The 14,465-nt window shown below is 50.8% G+C and overlaps 1 protein-coding gene across 21 annotated transcripts in view; it reads left to right on the forward strand.

Moving 5' to 3' along the window:
- PTPRS (protein tyrosine phosphatase receptor type S) overlaps nt 1-7,163 on the forward strand; it is a 149,133-nt gene extending 141,970 nt beyond the window's left edge. For all 21 annotated transcript variants that reach the window (XM_042024345.1, XM_042024346.1, XM_042024347.1 and 18 more), the window contains 7 exons: nt 307-592; nt 1,009-1,187; nt 1,879-2,005; nt 2,086-2,211; nt 3,408-3,562; nt 4,269-4,404; nt 4,926-7,163. In XM_042024345.1, coding sequence (XP_041880279.1) covers nt 307-592; nt 1,009-1,187; nt 1,879-2,005; nt 2,086-2,211; nt 3,408-3,562; nt 4,269-4,404; nt 4,926-4,994 — 1,078 coding nt within the window. In that variant the 3' untranslated portion in view covers nt 4,995-7,163. The remainder of the gene's footprint in view (nt 1-306; nt 593-1,008; nt 1,188-1,878; nt 2,006-2,085; nt 2,212-3,407; nt 3,563-4,268; nt 4,405-4,925) is intronic.
- The last annotated feature ends 7,302 nt before the right edge of the window (nt 7,164-14,465 follow it).

Here is a 14,465-nt window from a genome sequence, read left to right on the forward strand (position 1 = left end):
ACAGGGGACACAGTGGTGTGGAGGGGACAGGGGACAGAGCGGTGTGGAGGGGACAGGGGACAGGGGACACAGCGGTGTGGAGGGGACAGGGGACAGAGCGGTGTGGAGGGGACAGAGGACAGAGTGGTGTGGAGGGGACAGGGGACACAGCGGTGTGGAGGGGACAGGGGACAGGGGACACAGCAGTGTGGAGGGGACAGAGTGGTGTGGAGGGGACAGGGGACAGAGCGGTGTGGAGGGGCGATTGGCACCTGCCCAGTGAAGGCCAAGCCAATCCTTCACCTCCCTCTCCCCTTGTCCCGCCAGCGCGGGCGTGGGACGCACCGGCTGCTTCATCGTGATCGACGCCATGCTGGAGAGGATCAAGCACGAGAAGACCGTGGACATCTACGGGCACGTCACCCTCATGAGGTCCCAGCGCAACTACATGGTGCAGACAGAGGACCAGTACAGCTTCATCCACGATGCCTTGCTCGAGGCCGTGGCCTGCGGCAACACCGAGGTCCCGGCTCGGAACCTCTACAGCTACATCCAGAAACTGGCACAGATCGAGGCCAGGGAGCACGTGACGGGCATGGAGCTGGAGTTCAAGGTGAGTGTGGGTGCTGGGATGGGGCGGCAGGGCCTGGGCAGGGCTCGGTGGTCACACAGAGCCTTCATCAGGCAAGTGGGACCTTGCTGCCTCCATGTGGGAGGTAATTACTTCACTGAGTCACGCAGTTCCCAGGGGAGACCTGCCGGGCACCACAGGCAGCTTCCCTGGTCACTCCAGATCGAGACTGAATTTGCTCCCTCTTAAATTGGAGGGGTTTTTAACTTTTTGAGTAGTAGTAGTAGTATTTTCTGGAAGTTTTGCTTAGGGAAAGGCCTCAGTCTCTGTGCCCCACCCCAAAAGCAAACCCCAGCAGGGCACACGGAGGGGTAGAACAGGGAGGGCAGGTAAAGGGGGCTGGCACAGGGTCAGGAGAACACTCCAGCTGAGGGAATGGTTTGTCCCTCTGCCCGCAGCGTCTCGCCAACTCCAAGGCCCACACCTCGCGCTTCATCAGCGCCAACCTGCCCTGCAACAAGTTCAAGAACCGCCTGGTGAACATCATGCCCTACGAGACCACCCGGGTGTGCCTGCAGCCCATCCGCGGCGTCGAGGGCTCCGACTACATCAACGCCAGCTTCATCGACGGCTACAGGTACGGCCGGGGCCACCCGAGCTCTGTGCCCCTGGGGCTGGGCCGGGCCCCGCACGGGGAGTCTGGGCTGGCCCATCACCTGTACACAGGTGCCAGAGGTAAATCCCCCTGCAGACCCAAATCCAGCCTGCTGACATTTTCCCCGTGGTCTTAAATTACTGATCCCCTAAAGCAGCGCAGCCCTTCTCCAGCTGCAGGTCCTGAACACAGAGCATCAGTGAGGGGTGGATTTTGCTGTTGGGAAGTTTCCAAATATGGATTGGCTTTTTTATTACCTTTGTGATCTGGGGGCATTGCAGTCCCCAGAGCTTCCCCCCAGAAACTCCAGCCCTGGGAGCTGCAACCCTCCATGGGTGGGTTTGGAGGGAACAAAGCAATTCCGTGTGCAGGTTTTCCTCCTGTCCAGGCGCACCAGCAGTGCTGGCCCCAGCTGTGGCCCTGGGACTTGGGCAGCCTGGTGGTTGGATTTTCCCCTTGGAAGTGATATTTAAGGAAAGCTTCACCATCGGCTCTTTTTTTTTTTTGACCACTGGCACGAAAGACACCCCCACCCCTTTAGACCTTGTGCTGTTCTAGTCCTTCCCCAGCATTTCCATTTGCTCTCCCACTCTCCAGCCTTTCCATGCATTTCCCAAAGCTTCTGCCCACGCAGTGCTCCCGCCTGACCCCTCCTTGCTTTGGGCTCCCCCAGGCAGCAGAAGGCCTACATTGCCACGCAGGGGCCGCTGGCAGAGACCACCGAGGATTTCTGGAGGATGCTCTGGGAGAACAACTCCACCATCGTCGTGATGCTGACGAAGCTTCGCGAGATGGGGCGGGTGAGTGGGGGCAGAGGAGGGGCTGGGAGGGGACTCCTGCAGGACAAGGACTCACAGGGACCTGTCTCTGCCCTGGGCAGGAAAAGTGCCATCAGTACTGGCCCGCGGAGCGCTCGGCACGGTACCAGTACTTCGTCGTGGACCCCATGGCTGAGTACAACATGCCCCAGTACATCCTGCGGGAGTTCAAGGTCACGGATGCCAGGGTAGGTGCTGCCATGGGCTGGGATAGGGTGGTTCAAACTGGCAGAAAACAGGGTTTGGTGGGCTGGGCTGAGGTGTCCACACTTTCTCTGGGATTTTCAGTGGAGGAGAGCTCATAAAATATCCTGGTTGGAGGGGACCCACAAGGATCCTCAAGTCCAGCTCCTGCACAGAACAAGGTGGGGGTCAGGCTCTGCTCCCAGGACAAGAGGAAACAGCCTCAAGCTGTGCCAGGGGAGGTTCAGGTTGGACATCAGGAGGAATTTCTTCATGGAAAGTGTGGTCAGGCAGTGGAAGGGGCTGCCCAAGGAGGTTTGGAGTCTGTATGCCTGAGAGCTCAGTTGTGATCAGGAACAGAACACACACACACAGATTGTACTGGAATATTTGTTCTTATAAATTGAAAGCTGTTTCAAACCTCTTTCACCACCGGGAGTTGCTTTGTTAGAGATGTGCCTGGCTTTGGGGATTAGTTGCAGCTTATTTGAGGTGAAAGCAGAACGTATTTCCCAAAAAAAGTTGATAAAAACCTTGCAAAGGTTTCTCTGCACCCTACAGAAAATGAGCACTTCTGTGGTTGGAAGAGGGGCCACTGCCAGTCATGTTCAAAGGGACAAATTCACTCCAATAATCTTCAATTCAATGTCAGGTTTCTCATCCAAAGGAGCATTTCAATACCTTCTCAAATTTCTGAGGCAAACATAACCCTCCCTCTCACAGCTCAGTCTCCTGCTTTTGAGGTTGCCTAAGTATTCCAGAACCTGATAATTCAATTTGCAAGGTTGAGGAGGAGGATGCCTCATCAGTCCTCATAGAACAAGATTTATCTTCCTGTCAGCTGTAATTCTGACACTGTGGCAAGTCTTTGTGAAGATTGATAGAGAGGCCAACACCTCACCTTGAACGTTCCTTTGCTGAAGACTCCATCTGTGCTGTCTGCAGTGGTCAGAGCTTTCAGCACCTGCCAGGACGTGGATCTGTGCTGACAGGCTGAGTCCAGGAACGTCAACTGCAACACAAGCAGCTCTGTCATGGTGGGGCTGGATAATAAATACGTGTGCACTTGACTACAGCACTGAGTTGCCTCAACTTTTCATGCCCTTTAACAAGCTAGCAACAAAAATAGGGGGTGTTTTTGCCTTCTTTGTTTTCTGTCACATATACAGGGTGTTTTACTATTCCTGTTTTGTCCCCCCAGGACGGTCAGTCACGAACTGTTCGTCAGTTCCAGTTCACTGACTGGCCAGAACAAGGTGTGCCAAAATCAGGAGAAGGTTTTATCGACTTCATTGGGCAGGTACACAAGACCAAGGAGCAGTTTGGCCAGGATGGCCCCATCTCTGTCCACTGCAGGTAGGCTCATGGACACACCTCATCCATCTGGGGATGTGGAATTAAAGGAAGGAATTAAAATCCAGATGTCTCCCCCCTTTCCCACTGCATCCTTGCAGGGAGATTTCTTGGGGGTGTCAGTGCCAAACACTTGATTCTGCCAGTCAAACTCATCTCCCTTCAGCCCTGGCCCTGCCCACAAGGCTTTTGACCCTTTATATTTGGAGGAGAGGTATGAAATGCTGATACTCTGAAGGAGATGAGAACCACAGTGTTATTTACAGCATATCTGTAAAATATCTATAATATTTGACCTGCAGAATTGGAAGTATTTTTTACCAGTCTCAGCCCAATTTATACCTCCAGCATTGCTGGGCTGTGTTTGCTGCTAGCAAGAATTGTTCCTCCTTACCCATGGGCAGGACAGGATGATCCATTCTTATTAAAATTATTTAATTTCAAAAGCCCAACATTACATATGAAGAAAAATTTTTCCACCACTACCCAAAGCTTTTAACTTTTTCAATTTGCCTTTCTCAAACGTTTTTTGGGTCACACTCTGGCACTTGGGTTATTTCTGGATATCTCTCCTGGAGGACTGACCCAGGCTCTGCACTTCCAACATGTTCACAGCGCCCAGCCCAACCCCACCCCAACCCCAGCATTTACAGGAACATTTGAACATTGTAGCCCACAACTCCCTGTTTATTTCCTCCCCTTCCTGCAGTGCTGGCGTGGGCAGGACTGGAGTGTTCATCACCCTGAGCATCGTCCTGGAGCGGATGCGCTACGAGGGGGTTGTAGATATTTTCCAGACAGTGAAGATGCTGCGAACACAACGACCTGCAATGGTGCAAACAGAGGTGAGGGGGACCCTGTCCTGTCCCAGGAATCACAGAATGGGCTGGGTTGGGTTGGGTTGGAAGGGGCCCTAAGACCCTCTCTTTTCACTCCCTTCACTGTCCCAGGTTGCTCCAAGCCCTGTCCAGCCTGGCCTTTCTGAGCATTACCAAACCCTCAGCTGGGGTCACTCAGCAAGCCCAGGCTGCACTGCTGATTTCACCTAAGAAATACAAAATTAATTTTAAAATATTTAAAGTGCCTATTGTTAGAAAGTCCCTTAGAGATTTCATCCCAGTCTGGAGCCTCGATTCTTATCCAAGAACAAGAATCTGGCTGTGGGGCTGACAGGAGAGTGGGGGATGTTCAGTACCTGAGAGGCACAGACATAAAGGGAAAGGCTGGAACTTCCCTCTCCCAGGAGTTCTCATCTCTTTGAGAATCACAGAGGTTCCTGCTCAGCTTCGTGCTGTCTGGAGAGCAGGACAGGGATCCTGAGGAGCCAATTCCCACCTCTGAGGCTGCTTCTCTTTGCTGTTGGCAGGATGAATACCAGTTCTGTTACCAGGCAGCTCTGGAGTATCTGGGAAGTTTTGATCACTATGCAACATAAAAAGCCATCGTTGTGCAGACTCTACCAACCACTTCAGTCCTGGAAGGCCTCTTCTGACCCAGGAGGAGCGCTTGAACTTACAAAACTGACTCAGAAGAAGTACCTTTTCATCTGGACAATGCATCGGGAGCAGGGGGGAGGATTGGAAGGAACACCCCTTCGGGAACTCCATGTTGTAACCTGGCGCTCGCAGCGGCAGCTCGGGAGGGCTGCTCGGAACTGCTCTGGAACCTCAGGTGGTGTTCGCTGGGGAGGACGGATGGACACGGGGAAACAGATCCAACAGCTACAACACACCTTGGGAAACGTTTCTGCTGGAGAAGGGAAGGAAAAACCGACTTTGGTTACATCATTAGAGTTCAGTTTATTTACTAATATAGTTGGCAGTCTTTAAAGGAAGTCACTTGCAGAATTGGAGGTGTTCTGTGAAAGAAAAGGAACTAAATCTAAATACTTAGGCAAACTTAGGGTCAGGAGTTCTTCTAGCTGGAGTCTTAATAACCTCAGTATCAGCATTGGGATGATTCTGGGCTTGCAGGCACCTTGCAAACAGCATTCATGGGATGCCCCTGCCACGCCAGAGGTTTTATAGCTCACATTTTGAATACTTGGAACATTCCTCATTTCTTCTAATTCCAAAATTTATTTTTTAGGATATTTAAAAGGATAGAGAAAGAGCGAGAGTTACAACCCCCAGAGCTGGCTGTGGGGGGTGGCCCCCTCCCCTTGCTTGGGCTGGGGTCTCTGACTGCTGGGTCTGGGCCCGTTTCCAGCCCATCTGGCTTTCCTTGGAGCAGGGTGGGACACCCCGGGAAGAAAGGCAGCCCCTTCCCCAGGCTCTTTGCACATTCACATCCCACTGCTGCTGTGAGCAGCTGCGTCCCCCGTTCCTGCCCAGCAGAATGTCCCTGCCAGGAGCCCCAGAAGCACCTACAGAAATTTGTTTCCAATATCCAGTTGGTTCCTGGTGCCAGCCCCTCGCCTCTGAACTCAGCAGCTCTCGGGAGCTCCTCTCAGGACTGTCCCAGCACCACAGCACTCCTTGCACAGCTCCCACGTCCCACTGTCCCCAACATGCCCCAGCTGTAAAAGAACTGGGAAAGATCCAGGAAGGTGCATCCAATGGCAAATACTGTGAGTGGCTTTCTTTAAAGTATTGATGTAACTGTAACAAGTGACATTACCTTTTTTTTAAATAGTGTATTTTTTCCTTTTTTTTTTTAAAAAGACAAAGAATATCAGTCAATGAATTTAAAAGAAAAATTTGCTTATTTGTTCATATTATGTTCAAAGACAGTCTATTTTTTCACTGTAGAAATGTTACGTGTAATGGCTGTGATATATAAAAATGCAGTGCAAATTGCTACTTCTACATATTGCTTTTCTACCATTTAAAAGGTTTAACTTGCTCATGTAAAAACAAAATGTCCTTTCTGGATTTTTTTTTTTTTTTGGGTTCTTTTGTTTTAAATCACAGACCTATCCCACATCCCTGGGAGGGTGGGGGGGCAGCAGGGGAAGGGGTGGTGGCAGTGCCAATTCCCTCCCCTTCAGCTGTGGCCATACAGGGCCAGGGCTGAAATGGGAGATTCATCAACACCAGAGGCTTTTGCTGACTGGAGACAGAGATGTGATTTCGGAGCCTTGACACCCATCAGGTGTTTTAACATCCCAGGTGTGTTGCAGGTACCAGCCTAGCCTTTCTCTGTGCTGGTTGTGGCTCCAGTGCCCAGGAGTTTTCCTGCAGCCATGCACAGAGCACAGGATATCTGAGAAAAGCCACCCTGCCCCAAACTCTGCTCACCTCTGCCCTTTCCACTTTTTTTATTTTTCTAGAAGGGGTAATCATGGCCATCAAGTGCTGCCCAGAACCCCCCACACAACCCATTTCCTGTCTTTAACTGAAAAAAAGAAAAAGAAAAAAAAAAAGAACCGACTGAAAGGCTTCTTCGAGATTTTACTTATTTGTGTGAAAGTTGCCCAAATTTCTAAGTATGTTGCAGCAAAATCTTACTGGACAAGGTGGGGGGAGGGGGGAGGTTTTTTTCTTTGTATGAGAGCAAAGTGCTGTTGCTTTCACACTGTTATTTCAAACTGAAACAGTAAGTGGTTTTCATACCACGGTGTATGTAGATATATTGACTTTGTATTAAAGGAAGATTGTCTGAACGTGCTGCAGCCCTGTGTGTGTGGGAGGGGCAGGGCCGAGGCAGCTGCTCTGGGCAGAGACTCCCAAATCCGTCCTGCCGGTGCCCAGGGCCAGGGAACAGTTGCTCTCCCTCTGCTCTCCCTCTGCTCCTGCTAAAAATAGGCACCTGTACAAGCCAAACATGTGGCTGCAAAGAAACAGCTCGTTTGGGGAGCTTTGGGCCCAAAAGTGCAGCGCCACAGGCACGAGGGTGTTGCTGGTTCGGCGATGGATGAGTGGGGGGAGCTCAGCCTGCACCGGGATCCACTAGAAAGGTTCTGCCCACCTGGGGGTTTTACCCCTTGGGGGTGGTGCTGCTGCCCTGTCCGTGTGTCCCTGGTGGGGCACAGGGCTCAGATCCCTGTCCCTGCTCCGGATGGAGCCCAGAGGGAGGAGAATGCAGAGCCACAGGCCAGGGACTGGATGGGCTTTAAGGTTCTTCCAACCAAACCATTCTGGGGTCCTATGAGCTGCTGAAAACCCCTTGTCCCACTGATCCAGACCTAAGCCAAGCCAAAGGCTTTCCCAACCCTGGCTCTTGCTCACAGGTAGGCCCAGCCCAGCCTGAGCTTCCACCTCACCCACCTTAGGCCAGACAGGAGCATGGCTGGGAAAGGCTGGCGAGGACACGGGGGTTTGGAGAATGACAGAAGTGGTGGTCTGGGATCCTTCCCTCCCTTCCACAGCTCCCCCTCTCCCTATGGGAGACTGACACCACCAGCAGCAGTTTGACTCCAGCTTAAAGAAAAGAACAAAAAATTAATTAGCAAGTTCACAGAGAACCATGATCAGCATCAGGTGCTCTGAGATCCCAGGGAATGACATCACCTCCAAAATGTTGTTGCTCCATGTGAGAGATGGAGTGGGGAGGGAGCCAACCACACATCAAACAGCAACAACCCTGATGGCACAGGAAAAAAGAGAAAGGAATAAACCCCAGAAATCTCATGGTTTATAACCACAGCTCATGTACGTGTGTCCCTCCAGGCAGTCTGGGAATAGTAACAAGTTTTGACTTCATAATCTGGACTCAAAGGAAATTTGTAGCACAAGTGGCTCCACAGCTCAGCCACAAGACACAGGCACCTCCCCAGCCTCACATCAGTGAGGGGATTTTTGATGCTCACTTTATGTTATCATTGAAGAATAGAAAGGAAAAGCTGATTCTTCCTCTGTTTCTCAGCCTTCCCCTCCCTGCCTCCCTCCCTGCCTACCTGCTCCCCTGCACTCCCAGCACTGCTATTCCTGTCTCTCCATGACAATAATCATTCCCATCACTGCTCTCCAGGCTCTTATTTTGGTTCCATCCTTTTCTGAGCTGGCATGACCATCCCTCGGGTTGAAATGCAAACCCCTCACAGAACTGAAATAAACCCCACATGGAGCACAGGAAGGTGAGTGGCAAAGAGAATTGGAACAGCAGCTGGGAACTAAGTAAAGCTTTCCAAAAATCCCAACCAACTCTGCAGGAGGCCAGTTAGGGAAGAAAATACGGGATGAAATCTTTTCATTGAATCATGGAAAATCTTGAATTGGAAGGGACCCACCAGGATCATCCAGCCCAGCTCCTGGCCCTGCACAGACACCCCAACAATCCCACCCTGGGCATCCCTGGCAGCGCTGTCCAAATGCTCCTGCAGCTCTGGCAGCCTCGGGGCCGGGACCATTCCCTGGGGAGCCTGGGCAGTGCCCAAGAGTGAGGCTCACAGGGAGCACTCCCAGGAGAAGCTGCTGGAATTACATCCCAATTATAGTTTTTGAATGCAACAGCCTGACATGGGGATTAATAAATGATAAAGCAAATGATAAAAAAAATAACAAATGATTCCTGACTCTGGGATGTGGATGGTATGCTCCGACTGCACCCTGGTGCCCATCCCAGCTGCAGAGGGCAAATGAAACAGGAATTCTTGCTCCAAGCTCAGTCTCTCCAGGTTTACTGTTCCAGACAGCACCAGCCTGAAACCTGGCACGGGGCTGAGTTTCATTTTAATTAAACTCTAAGTGATGGCCCATTGATGCCCATTTGCAGCTGGGGGGGGAGGCTCTTGTTCCTTATTGATCCCAGGGTTTTTTCCCTCACTCTGTCTCTCTCTTCTCTTTCTCTCACACGAGCTCCAAATGACAGCTTTGACAGCGACTTTATTAGAGATGTGAGCAGGGGTGGAAGGAGTAAATCATTGCAGGTAATATTTTTACAACCAGAGGGCTGTCACAAGGGCTCCAGATCTACGCAGTCCAACTCCCGGCAGAGGAGCGGGGTTAAGTCATGGACAGTGGTTTTACAAGGGATCTCAGAGCCCTCTTTTATTAAAGCTGAGAAGGACACTGAGAGCAGAGCCAAACCTGTGTCTCCAGCACGGGTTTTCCTTATGGAGTGTCCAGGGCATGGCTCAGTGCTTGCTCCGAGCAGAGTCCCACAGCCACGGGTCCAGCCCATGGCAGGATTCAGAGGTGCCCCAGCCCTGGCCGGTGCTGGTCCCATCTCCAGGGGCCCCAGGATGAGCACCTGTGTCACCCTCACAGTCCTGTCCACATCTGGCACTATTCCTATGCAAATCCTGAAGGGATTCTCTGCACAGTTTGATCAAAGTCTCTTTAAGTTCTGGCTCTGCCTGAGGCTCATCCAGACCCCCACGGCCACCCCAGTGCTGCCCCGTAAAGTTCAGAGCAGCAAAGCCCTTCCCAGGGGCTTGGAGGGAGCAGGCTCGTCCCAGTTCCCATTTACACCACACTGGGCAAAACCAGTTTGTGCCTCAGTTGGAATTTGCAGCAGCCTGGATGCCAAATCCCTGAGGGATTGATTTGCAAAAGGCTCTAGGCCCTTGCACAGCCCTAAACCAAGAGCCCCCCAGTCCCCTGAGCAGAACAAAGGCTTTAAAGTAGCTGGAACTGTAATTTACATTCCAGAGGAAAAGGAAAAGCTTTTCTTGGTTTACAGAATTACCCAAGTGGCAAAGCAGTTCCCAGGCCAGGAGAAATTCCTCACGTTGCAATATGCTTTAATTATACCAAGAGCAGCAGTAACAGACCGAGAAATCAATTCCTCCTCCTAAATAAGATGGTTGCAAATTCCAAGTCGTCAAGTGAACAGATGTAGAACTGAAATGGAAAAAGTAAATACCCTCGGAGGTGCTGAGAAAATTGTCTTACTATTGCTACAAGTTCATCCACTGGGAAAGGGATACAGGGAGCCTGCTCCCAGATTTCCCAAGGAAACCACAAGTTCAATCACTTCCACTGCCGTGTCACCACAGGCACTTTAGATGCCACAGTGATAGAGGAAGTGACAATTCTTGGCTGTGAGGGTGGGCAGGCCCTGGCACAGGGTGCCCAGAGCAGCTGGGGCTGCCCTTGGATCCCTGGAAATGCCCAAGGCCAGGCTGGACAGAACTTGGAGTATGCAGGGATAGTGGAAGGTGTCCCTGTCCCTGGAAGGGGTGGGATGACCTGGGAATGTGGCTGAAGCCTGAGCAGCAGCGTTACCTTGCTATGGGATAACCACACACAACCATTTCATGCATTCACCCCAGTCCAGCTTTAATCTCCCTGTTTTTCCATTGTCTACTCATCCATCCATCCATCCATCCATCCATCCATCCATCCCTCCATCCATCCATCCCTCCATCTGCAGAGCAGGAGCACCAGATCCCTTTGCAATCTGCACAGGGATCAAAGCCCGAAGTCCCAACCTCGCTGTGCCTTTATCTCCTGAAACACCAAAGGCCCAACTCCTTCCAGCCATCAGAGGGAGGAATTCCTGATTAAGGAGTTTGGGCTGCGTCCATCTGTGTCCGTGCCCGGCCGTGCGCACACGGGGCACACGCAGACGTGCAGATGGCAATCCCGGATTAATGGGTTACACAAGGGCTTTATCCCGAGCTTACTGAGGATAATAAACCCCTCAGAACAAAACTGTGTCCAAATGATTTAAAAAAAGTCTCTTCTCTTTAAATATATAACGTTCTGCCTGAGCCGTGTAAGGTGTTGTTCAGGAAATTGCTGAACATCGCTGGTTCAGGTTCCACTTCCACCAGGCCCTTCTCCCATCTCTGGGCTGGGAGAGCCAAGCACTTCCCAGTAGAACAACCAGCAGGGTGGGGATGGCACATTGGTACTGCTGTGAGCAAAGAACAACCCACAACCAATCAATAGATGTATTTTTATGGTTTTTTAGGGCAACAAACACCCTGCCTAAGGCTCAGACTGGATGGGGCTCCAAGTATCCTGGCCTAGTGGAAGGTGTCCCTGCCCATTGCAGGGGGTTGGAATGAGATGAGCTTTAAGGTTCTTTCCCACCCAAACCATTCTGGAGTTCTGTGAGGTGTCTGCCCGTGTGCTGAGTCCCAGTCCAGAATGCATCCCCCTTCTCTCCTCCAGAGCACACCAGGAAGGAGCTGCTGAGCATTTGCCTCGGGGGTGAGGTGCAAACCCTTCCCCCTGGGGTGACAGCCGAGGCAGCTGAGTCACACAGCCAGAAATGCAATGAAAACCACCAAAAAAAAGTGCAAATGACTAAAATAAACCCACGTGGGCCCTGCAGATTTTGCCCACGGGATATTTTTAGAGGCTGGGGAGGAAATGCTGGAGGTACCTTCAGGGAGTCTCCAGCAGCAGGGGAGTGGAGGGACAAGGGAATAACATCAAACAGAGCAAGCTTGGAGGGCCATTGCTGAGAACCCAGTAGTGCATGAAATTGCAGATCCACCACATGGAATCCCAGACTGGCTTGGGCTGGAAGACACCTTAAAGTTCCTCCACTTCCACCCTTGCAGCTCCCAGGGCTTGCTCCATCTGCACAGAGGATGAGAGGCAGAAACAAACCCTCCACAGGTCCAATTCACAGGACACATTGGTGTCAGAGGGGAAAACTTTCCACAGGTGACATCTGGAAACACAAATGTGACCTTTTTAAGCAGAAAGAAATGTTTTCAAAATTTCTTAGCCTCAAATGTCTCACTCCCCCTCTCCCACCTCCCTCTCCTCAGAGATCTTGGAGGGGTTATATTTTAGGGTATCCCTTTTTAGCTACAAAGAATTTTTTTAGGTTGAAACGTAAAGATAAATCAAACCAAATTACTATTCCCTCAGGAAAAGCAGATTCAAATTGCTGCACAATTTTTTATCTAAATAATGTTTAAATTTTAAAAAGGGGGGAGAAAAAACTAATTACATCTTTGTGTGGGAGATCATAAATCACATAATTACAATGGGAACCTCTGCATCTTTCCAACAGACCAAAAGCAGACTACACAAGTTCTTATCTCATTATTGTTTAATTAAGAATTATATTTGAGCATCTTCTTTTTAATTATCATGGAGCCCAGATGACTTCTAATCTCCTCTTTACCCAAAACGAGGGAAGGTGCAGTCCAAAACGGGCACTAATGAATTTACAATTTGCTCTTTGGGGAACTTTAATAAAATTTACTCCACACAGAAGATTAACACTGATAAAGTGAACTTCCAGAGAGAACATTTGGTTCCTTTCAATTGGCATCACACGAGTGTCAGGAGCTCACAGAGGCGATGCTGAGGTGTTACTTTTTGGGGAGGTTCACGCAGGGTTCTGTGATTGCTCCAACACCCCAAAACACCCCAGAGGAGACAGCAGGGCTGGGGGAAATGGGGAGCAGCAGAATCAGGAGCTGTGTCTGCACAAAGGCAGGGACACCTCCCACTGTCCCAGGCTGCTCCAAGCCCCAATGTCCAGCCTGGCCTTGGGCACTGCCAGGGATCCAGGGGCAGCCCCAGCTGCTCTGGGCACCCTGTGCCAGGGCCTGCCCACCCTCCCAGGGAACAATTCCTTCTCAATACCCCACCTATCCCTGCCATCTGGCAGTGGGAAGTTCTATTTCGCTCCTCTGAACATGAGGAGAAACTTTTCCCCATCAAAACCTTTTCCCACTGAGGTCCCTGCCCGGTGTCCTGCTGGCCCTGTGACCCGGGGTGACAAGCTGTGACACACACACACACACACAGAGATATATCTTTATAAATGTGTGAGGGGTTGTTTAAGCCCAGCACACAGCAAACACCTTTTAATTCAATTGGCTGAATCGACACAGAGAGATTATTAGTTTTCAGTAAGATTTGATTCAATTAATTAGCCTGAAAATATCAGCACAGCCAGGCGAGCAAAGAAAAACAGAGATAAATCCCTGCCATGGTGCTGCTTCATCTTTTAAAGGCAATTAACTCTTAGTTATTAGCTTTTAATTAGGGAATAATAATGACACCATTAATACAGTTTATTATACTTGTCAGCAGACAGCTGTTCCAACCAGATTCTATTATCAGATCTTGGCTTTTGTCTGCTCCTTGCAGGGGAGGGGAGGCAGAACTGGGGGGTCCCGGGCTGGTTCCCCCCTCCCACTGCCCTGGGAGGGAGCTGCCTCTCACCCCAGCCCCTTCCCAGGGATGCAGCAGGAGGGATGCTCCCTCCCAGACCCCAAAGGGGGCTCACAGAGTCACCAGAGGTTTCGATGCTGTGTTAAACAACCCCTGGAATGGCTCCTCCTTCTCGGGGCATCCCGGTGGCAGCAGCCCCAGCCCTGACTGTGCCCTTGATGTCTCTGTCCCGGGTGATTCCCGAGCCTTCCCTGGGAAGGGGATGCTGGAGCTGTGCCAAAGATGGTTTTACACCTCAGCTCACAACCCCTGAGATGGATCCCAAACATCCACAGCACCAAAAACTTCCCTGTTTTGTTTTCCTTTCCTCCCAGCTTATCCCCCTCTTTGGAAGTGCCGTGCAGAGCAGGGCAGAGCTGACTTGGAAACAAATAATCACCTTAAAGAAATTAAGCACTTGGAATAATTCTACCCATTCCTAGTGTCCTCACACCCCACTGCCAGGCCCACATTCCTGCAGGCAGCTGCCGAGGGTGCCAGAAACACCATGGAATTCTTTCTTTTTGCCCCGAATTTATTGTGAAACTTCAAATCCTTCTGTAAGAGCAACAACCACGACCTTGGCAGTGGCCAAATGCCTCAAGTTTTCATTTCTGTGTCTGCTGAGTCACCAAAAGAAGATCTCCAGAGGCCAGTGATTACACAGCAAACAACATTTCCCACTATTTTCCCCATTATCCTGTTTCACCGTGTTCTAGCAGAGACTGGAAACCATTTCCAGGGCACAAGCCTGTCTTCGCTGTGGTTTTTTATTCCATTATCACACAGGAATTAATCTTACCCCGAATTATGCACACAGGACGCTCCAGCAATACAAAAACGCAATGCCGTAAATTTCCCCGATCTACTCGGGAGTTAATAAATCAGAAAAA

Source organism: Corvus kubaryi, unplaced genomic scaffold, assembly GCF_017639235.1.
Source record: "Corvus kubaryi isolate FWS band 111438036 unplaced genomic scaffold, C.kubaryi_AGA036_p1.0 37262, whole genome shotgun sequence".
In the NCBI taxonomy this organism is placed as follows: Eukaryota; Metazoa; Chordata; class Aves; order Passeriformes; family Corvidae; genus Corvus; species Corvus kubaryi.